General features: G+C 36.4%; 1 protein-coding gene across 5 annotated transcripts in view; it reads right to left on the reverse strand.

The window, feature by feature from the left end:
* Positions 1-1,120: 1,120 nt before the first annotated feature.
* Positions 1,121-22,544, reverse strand: part of GLRA3 (glycine receptor alpha 3) — a 152,646-nt gene continuing 131,222 nt past the window's right edge. For 2 of the 5 annotated variants that reach the window (XM_055577690.1, XM_055577689.1), the window contains one exon: positions 1,121-3,554. In XM_055577690.1, the coding sequence (XP_055433665.1) occupies positions 3,276-3,554 (279 nt within the window). In that variant the 3' untranslated portion in view covers positions 1,121-3,275. The other 3 variants (XM_055577686.1, XM_055577687.1, XM_055577688.1) reach the window with 3 other exon arrangements.

Here is a 22,544-nt window from a genome sequence, read left to right on the forward strand (position 1 = left end):
GCAGAACAGTCCCTTAAATTCAGCAGCTGGGAGTAGCGTAGCCTCTCCAGGTGAGTAAGTGTTCTGGAGAAACATCCAAAAAGTATGGAGACGTTTTAGAAACCCTTGGCTTTCTGCTTCTACAGCAACTTTCTGGAATCTGTTTTAAATAGTAAAGAAAGTTCTACGTCCTCACTATAGTTAAACTCCAATTCTAATAGCTGGGAAAGAAAAAGATGTTACATAGTATATGTTGAGGTATCAATACAAGGTTTCCTAAAATTCACATGTAACTACAGATTTCAGTGGTTGAGATACAAAATTAGAAAAAAAGTGAAGCAAACTGCATGTAGAAAAATAACAAACTTCTTAATGTGACCATTTCAAAATGCTTCAGAATATCCATATTAGAATTTCAACCTATGTGTGGGTACCCAGGGCATATGCACACATTATAATTTTCACATCATTAATAGATTTGCAATTGGCTTAATTTGAAATATCAGGATTTGACACAGGGCTCATTTAGGCAAATACTGCCTTAGGATGCTAATTACAATAAAGTTTCACCATTTTAAAGGGTATCTAGGAGTTCATTTTAAAGGGTATCTTCGGGAGTTGGTAATGGACAGGGAAGCCTGGTGTGCTGCAGTCCATGGGGTCACAAAGAGTCGGACACAACTGAGCTGATCTGAATTGAGGAGTTCGTTAAAGGGGACAGGTTCCTTTAAACTTTTTGGATTCAGATATATTTGTGATGTCACTGTTGCCATAGGAGTGAAATATCAGAGTATTTTAAATTTTTTTGGCTGTACCATGCGGCATGTGGGATCTTAGCTACCTTATCAGAGATTAAACCTGTGTCCCCTGCATTGGAAGCACAAAGTCTTAATCACTGGACTGCCAGGAGCTCCATTTTAAATTAAAAAAATTTTTTTTTCAGAGTATTTTCTTTGCATAGGGAGATAATGTTAAGTACATATACCTAAGTAAAATTTAATTCTTTTGAGATAAAGAGATTTCTACCATATCAACACCCTTGCTTAAAAAGCTGTTTCATGGCTAGTATTTTTACATTCTAAGTTTCAAGCTTAAAAAAAGAGACACTTTTAATATTCTCAAATGTAAAAACAAGTGATGTTCATAAATTTCTTTAGGGGCATAGGTTCATTGCCTATGTCTATGCATGTCTAAGCAAACATTGTACATTTGCTTTTGGCAGAATTCAATTAATTTAGGCAATGATGAAGAACTTTAGAAATAAGATGTATGAAGTATAGAAAAATGTGTTCAAGTATTTCAGAGATATGTTGAGACAACACATAGTTTATCATCGATTCAAACCCACTAGCTTATCCTCAGAAAACACAAACAACATATCTACCTTTAATCTACCTTTAGTACAAGAATATAGTTCCATGGTTTTGGTTCATAAACAGTGAAGAAGGACATGTCGAGATGCAGAGTCCTCAAAATAAAGTACATAGTAGTATCTTCTGCTGTGGCATTTTCATTTAAGGGCAACCCTTTTTTCCCCCTAATTGTATTTTAAATTACCTACAAAATAAGAAACTTTGGAGTTTTAGCAACAAAAAATGCCAAATATACATTATTTTTAAATTTACTTTTTTTAAAGTACAATTAGGTAGACCAAAGTTCGATAACATTGAAACATTTCAGCTTTAAATGGCAGCTCTTGCTTTTAGTTTAATAATAAAGATCAGAAAATAGTTCTGGCTTGTTCAAAAGTGCCTTATTTATCCCTCTTAAATCTGAGTTAGTTGTTTTCTTCATGATTAAATCTTTCTCTGTCAGTAATTTGGCTTGAGTTTCCATCTAGAGAATCTGACCAGTAATTAAACATTTTTAAAAAGGATTGTAGAGCTTTTTAAAAATACAATACTAATGATAAAAATAATGCAAAAAATGGCAAAACTGGAAAAGAATCCGAGTCTGGTTCAATTTAACCCCAAAACTCTATCATATATTTTCACTTAATTACACTGCATGAAATGAGTTAATGCCCCATTGTAGTTGAAATAATTCCATGGGGTTGCTGATAAGTTTTAAGTAAAATTTTTATTTAGAATTATTCACAACTAATGGATGTATTATATATTGAAATTATTAATTCAGAAATACAAAGCAATCAATTCTCATTTATAGAAGTGACATTTATATAATTTAGAATTAAAATCTTCCTTCCTTATATTTAGGGCTACGATTTGGAACCCATATAACTTTGATGGGAAGTCTGTTCTTATTTTAAAAAATCTCCCTAAATTTATTTTGGTTTTTATTAAATTCATTTTTAAAAAAATGTAAATACTATAATCTCATTGAATTTTAAAGTCTCATTCTAAACTAAAATATAAAAGTCTTACTGAACTTTGTTCAACTATATCAAAACAATAAACATAATTACTTACAGATGATTAAGCAACTATTAAAAATCTAACAAAACAAAGATGCTGGCTTGAATTTTTTCAGTGTTTGGCAACAAAGAAAAATACATAGCTATAACACTTGTTAAAAACAATTGTGTTTTTAGTATATCTACATTCATTCACAGATATATAAAGTTAAGAAAAGTAGATTTTATGTATAATATGATTGCTTAGGCCATTAAAAACATTTCCAAAGAGGAAAATTTGATATTTCAAACAATTAAATTTAGTACATAAACAATAAAAGTTTTTTACTTTAATCTCCTGATTTTAATTTTCTATTACTTAAGTTGGTTCTATAGCATTTGTATGTACAATTTTCTATATTATTGAGTGAATTTGTCACTTAACTATCATATTTTTCTATTTTGTAACTACAAGTATAAGAAAATACTTTAAAGCCTCAAGCTACATTTTTAAAATCTTCAACATTTCCTGTTTTTCCTTTTTAAAAGTTTTCTGTGCAAATTTTACTTTTGTGTTATTTAATACTGAATTGAAAAATCAAAGAATTTCAAAGCAATTTTCACATGTACTGTTATGTGACATCATATTACATACAAACACATTGACAATAATATGTCCACTTGTAAAATTTACTGTGAAAGAACAGATAATCTTAATGAAATAGAATCCCAATAATACATATATTTTGTATTCATTAAAGGAATCATAACTGCCTCATGACTTTGCATAGCAAGTCATAATAACACCTTTCCATATGTCACTTGAGCACAATGGTCATCATTTGTATACCACACACACACACACACACAAACACCCTTATGGCAAAAAGCCTTCCTTCTGAGTTGACACACTGAGTTTGTACACTTGCACACTCCCCGAGACTTAATCTTGCTGCTGATGAATATCCTCATGCCTAAGAATTTTATAGATAACCCAGTAGAAAATATTAAAAATCAAAAAGGCTAATGGGAAGCAGGCTCGGGAGATGGTGTCAATCTTCTTGGCCCGGTCGATAAAGACCTTCCTCATCTCATCTGGGCTCTTCGGCATTACTTGGACAGGATGGTTGGGGCCCTTTGGGGTCACACCTTCTTTGGTTTGCAGACATGGCCCCATTCCATAAGCTGTGAAGCTGAACTGGCTTTCCCTTATCTCATCATCCTGTCAAAAGAAAAAGAGAAGCACTGAAGTCATAGAATAAGGCAAGGCATGTATAACAAGTGCTTCAGAACCATAACTAAGGCTTTATCATGATAAATGATAACATTACTATAATGAAAAGATAAAGCATATCAAGGTGAGTTGACTTTTGTTCCTATTCAAGTTTTAATGATTTATCCTGCTGTATCATATAGATGAGTCTATTCAATAAAACTCTCAAGTGTTATGTTTTAATGGAAAAACTAAATATTCTGGTATTCTCTACATATTGCCAGACCACCTAAATAAACTGGGCAAGGAAAAATTCTATGTGGCTAATAAGTTATCCAACATCTGTTGGGTCATCGAAAAAGCAAGAGAGTTCCAGAAAAACATCTACTTCTACTTTATTGACTATGCCAAAGCCTTTGACTGTGTGGATCACAAGAAACTGGAAAATTCTTCAAGAGATGAGAATACCAGACCACGTGACATGCCTCTTGAGAAATCTGTATGCAGGTCAAGAAGCAACAGTTAGATCTGGACATGGAACAACAGACTGGTTCCAAATCAGGAAAGGAGTATGTCAAAGCTGTATATTGTCACCCTGCTTATTTAACTTATATGCAGAATACACCATCATGAGAAATGCTGGACTGGATGAAGCACAAGCTGGAATCAAGATTACCAGGAGAAATATTAATAACCTCAGATATGCAAATGACCACACCCTTATGGCAGAAAGTGAAGAAGAACTAAAGAGCCTCTTGATGAAAGTAAAAGAGGAGAGTGAAAAAGCTGGCTTAGGGTGATGGTGGCCTCATAGAATGAATTTGGAAGTTTACCTTCCTCTGCGATTTTCTGGAAGAGTTTGAGTAGGATAGGTGTTAGCTCTTCTCTAAATTTTTGGTAGAATTCAGCTGTGAAGCTGGTCCTGGGCTTTTGTTTGCTGGAGAATTCTGATTACAGTTTCAATTTCCGTGCTTGTGATGGGTCTGTTAAGATTTTCTGTTTCTTCCTGGTTCAGTTTTGGAAAGTTGTACTTTTCTAAGAATTTGTCCATTTCTTCCAAGTTGTCCATTTTATTGGCATATAGTTGCTGATAATAGTCTCTTATGATCCTTTGTATTTCTGTGTTGTCTGTTGTGATCTCTCCATTTTCATTTCTAATTTTATTGATTTGGTTTTTCTCCCTTTGTTTCTTGATGAGTCTGGCTAACGATCTGTCAATTTTATTTATCTTTTCAAAGAACCAGCTTTTGGCTTTGTTAATTTTTGCTATGGTCTCTTTTGTTTATTTTGCACTTATTACTGCCCTAATTTTTAAGATTTCTTTCCTTCTACTAACCCTGGGGTTCTTCATTTCTTCCTTTTCTAGTTGCTTTAGGTGTAGAGCTAGGTTATTTATTTGACTTTTTTCTTGTTTCTTGAGGTAAGCCTGTATTGCTATGAACCTTCCCCTTAGCACTGCTTTTACAGTGTCCCATAGGTTTTGGGTGGTTGTGTTTTCATTTTCATTCATTTCTATGTATATTTTGATTTCGTTTTTAATTTCTTCTGTGATTTGTTGGTTATTCAGCAGTGTGTTTGTTGTTCAGCCTCCATATGTTGGAATTTTTAATAGTTTTTCTCCTGTAATTGAGATCTAATCTTACTGCATTGTGGTCAGAAAAGATGCTTGGAATGATTTCAATTTTTTTCAATTTACTAAGGTTAGATTTATGGCCCAGGATGTGATCTATCCTGGAGAAGGTTCCGTGTGTGCTTGAGAAAAATGTGAAATTCATTGTTTTGGGATGAAATGTCCTATAGATATCAATTAGGTCTAACTGGTCTATTGTATCACCCTAATACCAAAACCTGACAAAGATGCCACAAAAAAAGAAAACTACAGCCCAATATCACTGATGAACATAGATGAAAAAATCCTTAACAAAATTCTAGCAAACAGAATCCAACAACACATTAAAAAGATCATACACCATGACCAAGTGGGCTTTATCCCAGGGATGCAAGGATTCTTCAATATCCACAAGTCAATCAATGTAATACACCACATTAACAAATTGAAGAGTAAAAACCATATGATTATCTCAATAATCATATTCATAATCATAATCATAGAAAGCCTTTGGCAAAATTCAACAACCATTTATGATAAAAACCCTCCAGAAAGCAGAAATAGAAGGAACATACCTCAACATAATAAAAGCTATATATGACAAACCCACAGCAAACATTATCCTCAATGGTGAAAAATTGAAAGCATTTCCCCTAAAGTCAGGAACAAGACAAAGGTGCCCACTCTCACCACTACTATTCAACATAGTTTTGGAAGTTTTGGCCACAGCAATCAGAGCAGAAAAAGAAATAAAAGGAATCCAGATTGGAAAAGAAGAAGTAAAACTCTCACTGTTTGCAGATGACATGATCCTCTACATAGAAAACCCTAAAGACTCTGCTAGAAAATTACTAGAAATAATCAATGACTATAGTAAAATTGCAGGATATAAAATCAACACACAGAAATCCCTTGCATTCCTATACACTAACAATGAGAGAACAGAAAGAGAAATTAAGGAAATATTCCATTCACCATTGCAACAAAAAGAATAAAATATTTAGGAATATAGCTACCTAAAGAAACAAAAGACCTATATATAGAAAACTATAAAACACTGGTGAAAGAAATCAAAGAGGACACAAATAGTTGGAGAAATATATCGTGTTCATGGATTGGAAGACTCAATATAGTGAAAATGTGTGTACTACCCAAAGCAATCTATAAATTCAATTCAATCCCTATCAAGCTACCAACAGTATTTTTCAGAGAACTAGAACAAATAATTTCACAATTTGTATGGAAATATGAAAAACCTCGAATAGCCAAAGCAATCTTGAGAAAGAAGAATGGAACTGGAGGAATCAACCTGCCTGACTTCAGGCTCTACTACAAAGCCACAGTCATCAAGACAGTACGGTACTGGCACAAAGACAGAAATATAGATCAATGGAACAAAATAGAAAGCCCAGAGATAAATCCACACACCTATGGACACAATCAAAAAATGGGCCAAAGAACTAAACAGACATTTCTCCAAAGAAGACATACAGATGGCTAACAAACACATGAAAAGATGCTCAACATCACTCATTATTAGAGAAATGCAAATCAAAACCACAATGAGGTACCATTTCATGCCAGTCAGAATGGCTGCTATTCAAAAGTCTACAAGCAATAAATGCTGAGGAGGGTGTGGAAAAAAGGGAACCCTCTTACACTGTTGGTGGGAATGCAAACTAGTATAGCCACTATGGAGAACAGTGTGGAGATTCCTTAAAAAACTGGAAATAGAACTGCCTTGTGACCCAGCAATTCCACTGCTGGGCATACACACCAAGGAAACCAGAATTGAAAGAGACACGTGTACCCCAGTGTTCATCGCAGCACTGTTTATAATAGCCAGGACATGGAAGCAACCTAGATGTCCATCAGCAGATGAATGGATAAGAAAGCAGTGGTACATATACACAATGGAATATTACCCAGCCATTAAAAAGAATACATTTGAAACAGTTCTAATGAGGTGGATGAAACTGGAGCCTATTATACAGAGTGAAGTAAGCCAGAAAGAAAAACACCAATACAGTATACTAATGCATATATATGGAATTTAGAAAGATGGTAATGATAACTTTGTATGCAAGACAGCAAAAGAGACACAGATGTATAGAACAGTCTTCTGGACTCTGTGGGAGAGGGAGAGGGTGGGATGATTTGGGAGAATGGCACTGAAACATGTATACTATCATATGTGAAACGAATCGCCAGTCCAGTTTCGATGCATGAGACAGGGCACTCGGGGCTGGTGCACTGGGATGACCCAGAGGGATAGGATGGGGAGGGAGGTGGGAGGGAGGTTCAGGAAGGGGAACACATGTACATCCATGGCAGATTCATGTCAATGTATAGCAAAACTAATACAATATTGTAAAGTAATTAGCCTCCAGTTAAAATAAATAATTTTTTTTTAAAAAGCTGGCTTAATACTCAACATTTAGAAAACTAAGATCATGGCATACAGTCCTATCACTTCATGGCAAATAGATGGGGAAACAGTGGAAACAGTGTCAGACTCTATTTTGGGGGGCTCCAAAATCATTGCGGATGGTGACTGCAGCCAGGAAATTAAAAGACGCTTGCTCCTTGGAAGAAAAGTTATGACAGACCTAGACAGTATATTAAAAAGCAGAGACATTACTTTATCAAAGGTCCGTCTAGTCAAAGCTATGGCTTTTCCAGACTCATTTGAAAAGACCCTGATGCTGGGAAAGTTTGAAGGCGGGAGGAGAAGGGGATGACAGAGGATAAAATGGTTGGATGGCCTCACCAATTCAATGAACATGAGTTTGAGTAAACTCCGGGAGTTGTTGATGGACAGGGAAGCCTGGCGTGCTACAGTCCATGGGGTCACAAAGAGTTGGACACCACTGAGCGACTGAACTGAATTGATTAAGTTATGTTGTGTCTAGGAATGTTCATGTACTACATTTTTCCTCATCATGTGTTTAAATGGGTGCATATATGTTGTTAAAGGGAAAATACCAGGATCACTGACTGAATTTTTCTTTTTTTTGTGGAGGCAAGCTTTTTAATGCTTGTTTCCTACAACTTCATGTTACTTCATTGGGAAATACAGCTTAGATAGACAACACTGCTGGGTTATTGTTATTCTCCTTGATGTTTTATGCTAACCCATTTGGAATACTATCAGATGGTCAGATATCCTAGTTGATATACAATTACTTTTCAGGTATATTGGTTTAGTTGAAATTATGAAGGAAACCTGGCAGAAATTGGTTTCATGTTAAAGAAAATTATAACATGATAAAAAGTTATGTTCTAAAAAGTAATGTTAATTTTCTCCTAAATGCTCAAATTGAAGAGAATTCATCATGTATGTATATGAAAAGAAAATTTTAAAGAAAAATTACTTAATTAAAAGATGATAAATTAAATATTTTGTAAGAGGAAAATATGGTAATTAATCATTTATAATGAAATTCATTCATGAATAATTTAAAGTATTTGTTTAGAATATAACAGTAGGTAGCTGCCTACTTATTAAAAGATGACATCCTGTAAAGTTATTATATCTCTATCCTTATAGTAATAGAATGGTAAATTAAGAGTTAAAAGTAATTAATTGGCCCACATTCTCAAAAAATTATTTTAGGTCTATGAAAGTACAGTCTCAAAGAGCAGTATATTATAAAATATTAAAGTGAAAAACAGAAATTAAGATGAATTCCAAAATTAAGGAGATGATGTAATAATTCATGAAATAATTTCTTGGGGAATTGTTACATAAAACAATTTCACCTGTAAAAACAGAAACATTATTATTGGAAAATATCTCAACTGTAAGATGTATAAGCTGGAATCAAGACTGCCAGGAGAAATATCAATAACCTCAGACATGCAGGTGACACCACCCTTATGGAAGATAGTGAAGAAGAACTAAAGAGCCTCTTGATAAAAGTGAAAGAGGAGAGTGGAAAAAGTTGGCTTAAAACTTTATTTGGCAAAGCCAATACAATATTGTAAAGTTTAAAAATAAAATAAAATTTAAAATCTGAAAAAAAAAAAACAACTCAACATTCAGAAAACTAAGATCATGGCATCTGCTCCCATCACTTCATGGCAAACAGATGGGGAAACAGTGGAAACAGTGTCAGACTTTATTTTTTGGGCTCCAAAATCACTGCAGATGGTGACTGCAGCCATGAAATTAAAACACGCTTGCTCCTTGGAAGAAAAGTTATGACCAAACTAGATAGCATATTAAAAAGCAGAGACATTACTTTGCCAACAAAGGTCTGTCTAGTCAAAGCTATGGTTTTTCTGGTAGTCATGCATGGATGTGAAAGTTGGACTATAAAGAAAGCTGAGCACCTAAGAATTGATCCTTATGAACTGTGGTGTTGGAGAAGACGCTTGAGAGTCCCTTGAACTGCAAGGAGATCCAAGCAGTCCATCCTAAAGGAAATCAGTCCTGAATAGTCATTGGAAGGGCTGATGCTGAAGCTGAAACTCCAATACTTTGGTCACCTGATGCGAAGAACTGACTCTTTAAAAGACCCTTATGGTGGGAAAGACTGAAGGTGGGAGGAGAAGGGGACCACAGAGGATGAGATGGTTGGATGGCATCACCGACTCAATGAACATGAATTTGAGTACGCTCCGGGAGTTGTTGATGGACAGAGAAGCCTAGCATGCTGCAGTCCATGGGATCACAAAGAGTCAGACATGACTGAGCAACTGACCTGAACAAAAGATGTATAAGTAATTGACTTTTGAGTAAATAAGTGTGAAATGAAATTGATGACCCAAAGTACACATAACTGTTGTAATCTTACAAAAAAACTGGAAACTGATTTCCCAGTAGTCTTTAAAAAGGATGTTCATTTATACAGCCAATAGTTTCACTTCTGTGGGATTGTTAAGGCTAAATAACTGTTTTCTTTGATTTTTCTTTTTCTTTATGGAGAAATAATTGACACAGAATTGTATAAATTTAAGGTGTAGTGTGTAATGGTTTGACTTACATATATTGTGAAATGATTACCACAGTAGGTTTAGTGAACATCCATCATCTCACATAGACTAAAAAAGAGAAAAAAATTATCTTTGTGGTGAGAACTCTCAGGGTCTATTCTGTTAAAAACTTTCCTGTATGTCATATGTGCTATATCTTACAGCAGTGTTAACTACAGTTGTGTTGTACATTATGTCCCTAGGGCTTATATATTTAAAGCTGGAAGTCTGTACCTTCTAACCGTATTCTTCCACTGACCATCTGTTCTAGAGAACTGAGTATTTTCAAACCTTCAGAGAGCTCCCCACATAGACTCTTATCTCAAAACAGAGAAAATCCTCTTCAGATTTAACATATGTCATGAACAACTATAAGTTTCTCATCTGTGTCTTTGCAGTGAACTCTGAGTAAAGGGTTAATGCCAGGTCTCGCTGTTGAGGACTGCAGAGAAACACTAGTACTTCCAGCATCATTTCCTTGAAAACAATGGCCTAAAGGTAGCAGGAATGAGGAGCTTGTGCCCTGTGCTGTGGCTCCTGCCCTGGGGGAGCTGTGTGGTGGCCCGAAGACTGTGGGGCCAAAAACGCTCTTGAGTGGCTGCCCCCACTTCCACTCCCGAGATGGGGATGCTGTGTCTGGTGTGTTGCCTGCCTTGTCTGCTCCTAGAGGACTGAGTAAACACAATATCAGGTTAAAGTCTATTGTGTCTGGAGGGTCTGACTGACAGTTTGAACCCAAAACCTCAGCGGTGGTGACGGAAGGTGACCTGGCTTTCAGATCCTTTCAGCCTCAATGTGGCCCAAGTTTCTGGGAGGGAGTTCTGATGAGAACTTGACCCTGATCCTCCTTGAGTTTGAGATAGCAAACCCTGCAGGGAAAATACTGGGGATAAATCATACTGTTGGGAGATGGATGACACAGCTGTATGCCCTGTTGAATTGATCGTTGAAAGAAAACCAATTGGAAACTAGGTTATAAAACAGGGGAAAGTGGCTCAAGATACAATTGATAATTGATCATCTCTGTGCAACTTGGCTTCCCAGGTGGCTCTAGTGGTAAACAACCTGACTGCAATGCAGGAGACATAAGAGATGCGGGTTCCATCCCTGGGTCAGGAAGATTCCCTGGAGGAGGGTATGGCAGTCCACTCTAGTATTCTTGCCTGGGAAACCCCATGGATAGAGAAGCCTGGCAGGCTACAGTCCATGGGAGTCTCAAAGAGTCAAACATGACTTAGTGACTAAACAAAAATTAATAATAATAATAGAAGGAAAATAAATTAGATTCCTCAAGCCTTATCCTCTGACCTACGCTCTGGTAGACATGGTGATTCAGGGAATCCCCTAGGCCTGGGTTCCCAGGTGGCTCTTCTTTGGGCAAAGAAGGAGGGTATGTATGATTTGTGGAGAGGTTTAGCCTAGCAGCTGACATGCTGGGTTTCACTGATGGGAAAAAAAAAAAAAATCTGGCCCATTCAGAAGAAAGAGCTTGGCCAGAGGAGAATCTGTCTATCAGCTCTCTTGAGGTGACTTTTAAAAGAACAAAAATTGACAGGATTCCTATGAAAGTTTTCCTGACAGGTTGTCACCAGTCGGGAGGAAGGAAATGGTTTCAAGTTCCTGCAGCTGCTTCCCTTAAGGAACCCCGTTCAGTCTGCTGTTTTCATCTCAGAAGTTAATCCAGTGATGCCAATGGGAATGCAAACAAAAGGGGCTGACAGGACGGCTGAATTGACTTCATCTGCAAAGACAGAAAGGGTCCGAAGGCCAAGTTCTCCTTGCCCAGTTCTGAGTGGGGTCCCAGGCTGTGCCATGGTTAGCATAGAATAGCTGTGGGTGGTAAACACAGCTCTTTGGGACTGTGGAAACCGGTGTACCATGTGCAGTCAGACTGTTGAAAAATGAGAAGATGATATTAAGAATAATATTAAGAAGCTGGTGGGCACAGTGATGCTGGGTTCGTAGGCATCATGGTCATAGCAGAATGACCATGATGACATGCAGATAGCAAAATAAGGGACTAAGATATATCCACTGGGCTTCCCTTGTAGCTCATGGACAGAGGAGCCTGGCAGCCTATAATTGATGGGGTTGCAGGAGCTGGACACGACTTAGCAACTAAACCACCACCAAGATATATCCCTGATAGCTCAGTTGGTAAAGAATCCATCTGCAATGCAGGAGACCCTGTTTTGATTCCTGGGTTGGAAAGCTCCTCTGGAGAAAGGGAAAGGCTATCCACTCCAGTATTCTGGCCTAGAGAATTCCAAGGACTGTATAGTCCATGGGGTTGCAAATAGTCAGACTTGACTAAGCAACTTTCACTTTCACTTTCAAGATACATCCAGTAGGTGGCATCAGCCAAAGACTAAATGTATTAATATAATTGGAAAGGATGTGACCATAGATGAAGGACCTGGCCATTTTCTGTCTTGAGCCTAATCTTGGGCTGTTGTTCCTTGTGCCTGCTGCGTGCAGTCATATCCAACTCTTTGACGGCTGAACACTTGAGTTCACTAAGGAAATGCCCCCCCAACAGCCTCTACCAGGATGGACATGGCAAAAACTGTTTAGGAGTTTCATTATAGGAATTCCAGGGTAGAATTAATTAGGTGATAGAGTCCCCATCTAGTTGCTGGCTCAGAAGGGGACTATGTGCCAAGGCGGATATCTTACATTGGCCTTTGACATAGTCATGGTGGTCAACAAACCATGAAGCAATGGATATAACATGTCCCTCTGTTGCCCACTGAAGCCATTGATGTGGTCAGAGCTTGTCCAGAATATTAACAAGATTAAAAAAAAAAATTGCTCGGGATTGCTTTTGGATTGAATCTCCCGAGGACAAGCGCTAACACAAAGCTGACAGATGGAATGCCACTAGGGTCTTTGCCCAGGGCTCTTGGAGGAGTCAACTGACTATAGAAGAAATAGGGCTTCCCTGGTGGCTCAGACGGTCAAGAATCTGCCTGCAGTGTGGGAGATCCAGGTTCAATCGCTGGATTGGGAAGATCCCCTGGAGAAGGGAATGGCTACCCACTCCAGTATTCTTGCCAGAAGAACTCCACGGACAGAGGAGTCTCACAGGCCACAGTCCATGGAGTCACAAAGAGTTGGACACAACTGAGTGACTTTGAGACAGAGAGTCCATATTGGGCTTTGTTTACACTATAACAAAAGCCACAGCTGAAAATACTATTTATGGCTTGAAACAGGTCCTTTCATATCAGTCTGGGCCCCTGGAATAGATCTCTTTGGATAAAGGAACACATTTACAAATGATCAGTGTATAAAATGGCCCAAGAGCACAACATAATAAGGGTATATCAAATTCCATCAGCTCACAGAGCAGTGGTTGAAACAGAAATTAAAACCTTATTACTAGGGACTTCCCTGGTAGTCCAGTGGATAAGACTCTGATCATAAACAATAGAAGCTATATTGAAAACAAATTCAATAAAGACTTTAAAAATGGCCCACACAAAAAATAAAAATTAAAAAAAAAAAGAAAGAAACACCATTATCACTAAACACAGGATGGTCAGGACATGAACAGTTGCCTGGTTGGGTCACTGGACGAGTACGCAGACCACGCAGTGATAAGAAGAAGCAAATGCCTTTAGAAAGGTTTCTGGTTTCTGGTAGTGAATGTGTGTGTGTGTCTGGCAGTGGGGGGTTGGGGGATAGGAAGGCTATTACTTAACTCTGTCCCACCTCACAGATTTCCCTTTTGTATCACCTGATATCATGGTTTTGGGTCCACGATTGTATTTTCCAGTTGAAGGGCTCATTTCTACTCATCATACTATATGTATTTATTTAGATTAGAAAGCCATTCATGCACTCTGTGGAAGAGGGATCTAAACGTCCTATGTGCTTGAGTAGCTGGAAGGCCTCCCACTTAGATGAAGACACTTTATCTGCTGTCTCTCTTGTTTCTTATCCTACTGAAAAGCTGAGCAAATGACATATGAGATCAAAGCTTATTTCTGTCTTGAAAGTACAAATGCCTCCTCAAACCTGTAATCAGAGCTATGGAGCTGCACTGACAAAGCTACTTTACTTTGGATATTGATTTTAATAGAAAATGACACTTTTGAAAAACTGAAACTTCAACATCATCATGCAGCATTGGCCTAGCGTGAAAGCTGGCCACAATTTGTAAAACGACCATATTCTATGTGCATGCAATAATGACAGTCCAGGCCAGGACAAGACTTCGCACACTGAGGTCCATGCAACAGCTGTCTCAGAATCATTTGGAGGCATGGCTGAGATCCAGTTTTATGGATCTCAATTGCACAGATTTGCACTCATTAACATTTAGGTTGTCTCTGTCATCTGCATTTCCAAATTCTCCAGGTGATCATAATGCTCAAATATGTAGAAACAAAAATTCCCAAAAGACACAATGCAGCTATCCTAGTTAGCTGGAATTCATGGTGATGTAACATTTTTTGAATTCCTCTAACACTTTCTATTTTTTTTTTATTAGTTTTGCCATACATCAACATGAATCCGCCATGGGTGTACACATGTTCCCAATCCTGAACCCCCCTCCCACCTCCCAATCCCACTGCTGGGCATACACACCAAGGAAACCAGAATTGAAAGAGACACGTGTACCCCAATGTTCATTGCAGCACTGTTTATAATAGCCAGGACATGGAAGCAACCTAGATGTCCATCAGCAGATGAATGGATAAGAAAGCTGTGGTACATATACACAATGGAGTATTACTCAGCCATTAAAAAGAATACATTTGAATTAGTTCTAATGAGGTGAATGAAACTGGAGCCAATTATACAGAGTGAAGTAAGCCAGAAAGAAAAACACCAATACAGTATACTAATGCATATACATGGAATTTAGAAAGATGGTAACGATAACCCTGTATGCAAGACAGCAAAAGAGACACAGATGTATAGAACAGTCTTCTGGACTCTGTGGGAGAGGGAGAGGGTGGGATGATTTGGGAGAATGGCATTGTAACACTTTCTAATTTAAATTTAAAGTGGTAGTTTATGAAAACATACTCTGTAATGACATTTGATGCTTTTGAACTGGGGTGTTGGAGAAGACTCTTGAGAGTCCCTTGGACTGCAAGGAGATCCAACCAATCCATCCTAAAGGAGACCAGTCCTGGGTGTTCATTGGAAGGACTGATGCTGAGGCTGAAACTCCAATATTTTGGCTACCTCATGCAAAGAGTTGACTCATTGGAAAAGACCCTGATGCTGGGAGGGGCTGGGGGCAGGAGGAGAAGGGGACGACAGAGGGTGAGATGTCTGGATGGCATCACTGACTCCATGCACATGAGTTTGGGTGAACTCTGGGAGTTGGTGATGGACAGGGAGGCCTGGCGTGCAGCAATTTATGAGGTCACAAAGAGTCAGACACGACTGAGTGACTGAACTCAACTGAATGACATTTGGGCTAGTACTGAGATATTATTTTATTTTTCAACAATTCCTGTTTTTAAGTAAGGCTGTGTCTAGGAGAGGCTGAATGTAAGGCTATTTATGTGAACTATATCTTTATTCATTTTTAAATTTATGATGGACCAAAGAATATTTTAGGAATAGAATTTTGACAATTACATTTTATAATGTGATTTGGTGCTGTATTGTTTTCAAAAGCATCTGGGATATGATTTCACTAATAAATATATCACCAGTGGCTTTTCTATTAATTTTGGAGGTGAATAAATAGAAATCTTCCATTTCAGTAAAAATATTTCCCTTGTTAAAACCTGTCATTCAAACATTTATGGGGGGCTTTCCAGGTGGCACAGTGGTAAAGAACCTGCCTGCCAATGCAAGAGACGCAGGTTTGATCCCTGGGGCAAGAAGGTCCCCTGGAGTAGAAATGGCAGCCCCTTCCAGTATTCCTGCCTGGAAAATTCTATGGACAGAGGAGCCTGGTGGGATACAGTTGATGAGGCCGCAGAAAGTCAGACATGACTGAGCAACTAAGCACATAACTAAAAAGTACATCAAGTTATTTTACGACAACTAATTTTTCTGCTTTGTAAAACTCAGTCAAAAGATTATCCTGTGTTTATGTATGTTTACAAGTGCAGTGATATTCTTTATTCCAATTAGCACTCAAATATTTTTTTGAGATAATTCAATTTTCTGGAGCTACCTTCAGCTTGGCTTTCTAATAGAGTGAAGGTCACAAAAGCAAGGTTTAGACAAACATCTAAAACTTTTGACTCACTATAGGTTAGCTAGTGTTTAAAGTTCACGAAATTAAGCCCCTTTACAACTCAAAATATAGACAATAAGAAATATTAGATAGAACGAATTAAAAATGAACTAAAGAACATGGCTGATTCAAAAAGTAAAATTGAAGAAACAGCTTAGTTTATCCACAAGCCAATCGTCTCAATATGCTTCAAGAAAGTTAGAAGGAGAGGCAATAAAAAATATAAAAAGTCATTTTGTTGGTGTGTGGTTCTTTCTACTGGAGGACCTGTTTTCACTAAATATGGAAATGAGAAAAACTTTTCAGTAATTAAGCAACAATACCATACTGTGAAACATTCTCAGTGCTTTTCTGCCTTATTTAGAGAATTATGCCAAAGATTGACTCATGTAACATGCATATTATAACTAGAATTATTACAGAAAGAAAATTCATGGGCAGATATAGTAATTCAATTGAATTTCTTCATCTTTATCATCAAACATGATACACTATCATATATATGAGAAAAGAATTAATTTCCTATCCTCTTCTTAGTTTTAAAATAGCAACAAAAAATATTATTTATTTGCTGGCATGGTGAAAGCATGAAGATTGCTAGTGAGTAGTTACAAATCATTAATCATATAAGACAGCCTGAATGATGATTAATTATGACAATTGCTGTGAGATAAAACAGCATTAAACATGTTACTTTCATCCTGATGTTTCCCCTGGGCTGCTGCTGCTGCTAAGTCGCTTCAGTCGTGTCTGACTCTGTGCGTCCCCATAGACGGCAGCCCACCAGGCCCCCCCATCCCTGGGATTCTCCAGGCAAGAACACTGGAGTGGGTTGCCATTTCCTTCTCCAATGCATGAAAGTGAAAAGTGTAAATGAAGTCACTCAGTCGTGTCCAACTCTGTGTGGCCCCATAGACAGCAGCCCCCCAGGCTCCTCCATCCATGGGATTTTCCAGGCAAGAGTACTGGAGTGGGGTGCCACTGCCTTCTCCGTGTTTTCCCCCTAGTGGATACCTTTGAGATGTTCTTTATACAATGAAGATGCTAAGTAAATTATCTTAAAGGTTGTTTTGTTTAAATAACTTTCTGTAACTTTTAATTGTCAAATAGGAAAATGACAGAAGAAGGAAAAGTAAATTGATATTAATTCACATTTATATGATTTCAAAATATGTAGACTTTTAAAAAAATGTTTTTTAAATTTTTTGAAAATTGCTAATTAACAAAACAATGGCTTGTTTTTGTTAAGAGAAATAAGTATCACTTAGAAAATTTTAAGGCAAGGTGAAATATGTGAATGAATTAAAAGTTGTTCTCTAGAATAAGTATCAGCCTAAAACAAAAATCCTGTTTAATATATCTGTGTACATTTCTGTATCACCCACCCAAATATGGAAGGCTTAAAAGAATACAACTATGTATGATGTTAAAAATACTTTAGACTTACAAGTCAATTGTCAATATAAAATTCCTTGAAATTTAGCTTCCAGGAGAACCTTGCATTTATTATAGATGACATATGAATTAGCTGGGCTTCCCAGGTGGCTCAGACAGTAAAGAATTAGCCTGCAATGCAGGAGACCCAGGTTCAGTCTCTGGGTCAGGAAGATACGCTGGAGAAGGGGATGGCTACCCACTCCAGTATTCCTGCATGGAGAATCCCATGGATAGAGGAGCCTGGCGGGGCTGCAGTCCATGGGATCACAAAGAGTCAGATCAGCTGAGCCATACTGATACTACTGATACTACTTCCACTTTCATGAAGTAGTTATAAATTAGCCAAATTTATGCTTGGTGTATTGAATTTAAATTCAGAAATGGTTTGGAGAGTATTGAATGGTAAAATGTAAGCTTAAAAGGATGAATATTTTAGGTGAAACTTTATGAAAACATGATATGTATACATACATATGGGAATTGAAAAGTCAGTGAAATAATATTTTTTAAAAATCTGCATATCTGTCTCTAACTTAATGTTCTAGATTCTTTCAGTGCCAACTTATCATCATAGGGTGACATAAGATAATATTTTACAGTAGATAGCATATATAAAAAGCAGTGTGCCTATTCTATTTAACTGTGTGATGGAAGTCACTATACAGTGTGTGAACTGAAGTAGAGACTATATTATTGTATTGAATATTATTTTCCTAAACAAATATTTCAGAGGGGATAGAGCTCTAAGAAATAGTTGTATTTAACATACACTCGGAATACTTGTTGCAGGAAATAATCAAATTTCTATAATTTTTATTTTACATAAGAAGAAATTTCTAACCCCTGTGCCTCAGTCATTCAAGTAAAATTTAGTTTGAAATTGTTGAGAAACTACTTTTTTTCAAGTATATATCAAATACTTACCTATTGAAAGAATATCTTCTATTTTAGAATATAGCATAAACTGACCTCCAATGGAAACTTTAGAAAATAATTCCATGTATACAGGTACTACATTGCTTCCAACCATGAAGCCTCATCCCTTCAACCAAAATAGTATACATATATATTTATAATTGGGCTTCCCTGGTGGCTCAGTAGTTAAGAATCTGCCTGCAATGCAAGAGACCCAGGTTCAATCCCTGAGACAGGAAGATTCCTTGAAGAAGGGGATGGCAATCCAGTCCGATATGCTTGCCTGGAAAATTCCATGGACAGAGGAGCTTGGTGGGCTACAGTCCACGGGGTCACAAGGAATCGGACACAACTGAGCAACTAACACTTTTTTCATGTTTTTCATATTTATATCTGTCCTAAATTTATATTTATTTTCATAATTATATTCTAGACCTCACAAGGCAGAAAAATCAATTATTTGTTATTCTTAATAGTTACCTTGAGTTATTTTTTAAAGTAATACAGGACATAAATACATACATAAATAAGATTTTGTACAGATAATCAAAATACAGTCAATTATTTTAAAAAGAAAACAAGCAAAAATATACACTTGGCAATTAGTTTTTGAATCTAGAATTTGTGGTCCATTCTTACTTCATTTGCATACACAAGTAACAATTAATATACAAGAATAAGCAGGAAGATACACCAGAACACCATGTATATGTATTGTCGCTCAGCAAACTTTCATTATTACATTGCAAAGCAAAAGCTGCATGAAATGCATTAAAGCAATCCCATATCATCCATATTTCTCAACAAGTTACATATGTTCAGAAATATTTCAGCATGGGTTTAAACCCTCCAGGACTAAAGTAATGATATCATACATGGGAAGAGCAACTTCTAACCAAAATACTTTTGTATCATGCATACACCCACACACACACAGCACTAGGGATAAGCATTTATGGCAAGGTGCGGTGGTGTGTGATTGGCACACAGCAGGCTAGAACAGTGTGGGGTGGGGAAATTTGGATACAAGTGCGAACGTGTATTCTTTCACAGTATACAAAAAGGATCCCTTGTACCTTTACAGGGGAAAAGGTAAGGCGTAAAAGATCGCATGCAGTGCCTAGGCCAAATGCTAAACCAAGTTAAAACTTTCCCTGGAATAATATGTTTATCAGTGTAAAGCCCTTTGTTATGTGAAGTTTTCTATAATGGGGCAATTTTATTTACTGCCCCGTCTGCCAAATTAAAATACTATGAAAAACATGCAAATCAGTACTCATGAAAAGAAAGGATATTCGGTTAATTTTTAGACTTATCTTGATTATGTTAATTTAATGATTTAGATTGCTTAGACTGTCACTAAGCAAAGTATATACTTTGGTTTTTTTTTTTAATGATGAATTCATTTGGCCCAGAGGACTATTAGGTTGAGAAAAATTGTTTTCAAAAAGTGAAAATGATCAACCTTAATTATCATCAACCTGAATAATAATTAGAATGTTATAAAATAAATGTGATGCATATATTTCTAATCAAATGTATTTGCATTTATTGTATTTGTAAAATGTATTTGTATTTTCTTAAATAATACAGTTAGTAAACCATATTGTTTCTTTTTTAAAAAATAAGTATTTATTGACTGTTAGCAAAGGAAATCTGTATTTTCATCAGAGTTATTTTTGTACTGTTTTGTCAGGCAATATCTAATTGAATATATATTTCATACTAACATTCCTTATATACTATTTAGTTACTGAAAATTTAAATATATACCTCTCCCAAAGAGACAACTATGTGTTATGAAAATTCAAGGCAATGAATTTTTAAAGAAAATTAGTTAGGATAATCACATAAAACTAATTCGATCATGTGAATTTTCCCCCCAGGGATGAAAATTGAAGAAGTAGGTAGCTACAGTGGGAACAACTATGAATTTTAGTAGAAAAGAAAAATAGTTGAGGAAGTATTATAATATAGGAATATATAACATAGGAATATAATTAATAACTGCTTTAAAATAATCTTTGGTCTAGATACTTGTTATGAAATTAAGATCATTTCACTATTCATCTAACAGTATGTCTGTTGGGTATTCACCCAATTCTGTCTATTCTTAACTGAGATTTGTGGTAAAAATCATCTGGAGAGGTATTTTTAAATACACTTTATTCCAGAAATTTTAATTTAGTAGGCTGGACTGTTTGGATATGATTTCCTAAGCTAAATTCTTGGGTTTGGGTATATTTAAAATTTAATTAGAGTGATATATTATGGATCTCCAAGTCAAATTACTAATATGCTCTACTGTAGATTACATTTCTAAACACTTAGCCATTCTAATTGGAGGTGCACCCTTGTTATCTATTTTTAATCAAACATTTCCAAGGATGCTGAAATCAAAATAAAATAATAAAAAAAAAACAAAATCATTCATTTACTCTAAAGAATCTCAACATATATTAACATTAAAAATAGTTTGTAAAGATACATAAGTTAGATAAAGCATTTTATTTTTGCCTTATTTTTAGGCCTGTATTTTCTGGCAAGAGGAGCTGTTTTTAGAACTTATTTGTACAAATAAATGTCCCATCTATTTTGCAACTACTTTTGTCAAAGTGTATGATTATTTTCTCTACAGAGAATATTATAAGATACATGTGATATTTCTGTTTAATATATATTTTTAAATTATTTTGACCAAACAAATAACTCAGTTCATAGAATGAAAGATAACATTTCAAAATTTTTTTACTGAGTGAAGAGAGACAACGGGAATTGTTAGAAAAAGAGAATATCCTGAGCTGAAGGGGATTGGTGGCTGTTCAGCTCTAAGTGTGCAGGGCTCTGTGTTTCCCCACCCAACACTGCCTGAGTGCAGAGGATGCTGTCTGCTTTTTTTTAACTGATGACCGCATTCTACTTAAAGTTAAGAAAATGAATTTACCGTGTCTGAGAAACGGTAAAACTTCTCCAGTGCAAAAGCTTCTGTCTGTGGGAAGGTAAAGTGGACCAACAGGGATTGAGAAACCAGAGAATCAAGTCATAGATGGTTAAAATATAATTGCACAATTGGCTTTCATTGCACAGATTATCTTAACAAACGTATGTATCAATTAATAGTTTCTCACATACACAAGCTATCCAGCCCCAGAGTATGAACTAAAAAAAAAAAAATGAATTTCTTTACTGCACTATATCTTAATTATAATATATGTTCACTAAGTATTTCAAATGGTGATTAGAAATATAATCAGATGTTACTATTTTTGCACTTCGACACTTTTCTAGAGTGCCAATCACTAGAAAAATTAATCTTGCTGTCTTTCTGTGAGCTAAATAATAAAGGATGTCAAATATCTTTATCCCAATACACTTACAGGTGGTAAAACTGAATAAAGAGTTGCTGTGGTATGGATTTTTTAAGGAGGAACCAGAAATGAGTGTCTAAGTTTGTAGAGCATTATCTTATCCATTGGCTGCTCTGACTGCCGGATATGTGGTAGGTGCAGAAAAGGTCTGAGCTCTCATCTCCCCTTGGAACACCACCTGTGTACGACTCCTCATTTCTGGTGTTGGCAGCACGTGGCTGATACATCCTACACTGAAGGAAGGAGAATAAAGGCAGAAAAATGTAAAATAAATGTGAAAAAGTGAATCAAAATGAGAGGGGGATATAAGTATTGCTTTACTTTTGATTCATGATGTTGGAAGGAAAAATTGTCTTGATCAGTCATTCAGTGGGGAAAAAAAATGACCACACCTTCACTCCTGGGATACAGAATGCTCTGTCTTATCGCAATTTTTCAGCCTGTGCCAGGTATCATGAGAAAAAGGAGCAAATGAGAAGTAA

This window comes from Bubalus kerabau, chromosome 4, assembly GCF_029407905.1.
Source record: "Bubalus kerabau isolate K-KA32 ecotype Philippines breed swamp buffalo chromosome 4, PCC_UOA_SB_1v2, whole genome shotgun sequence".
NCBI classification, from domain to species: Eukaryota; Metazoa; Chordata; class Mammalia; order Artiodactyla; family Bovidae; genus Bubalus; species Bubalus kerabau.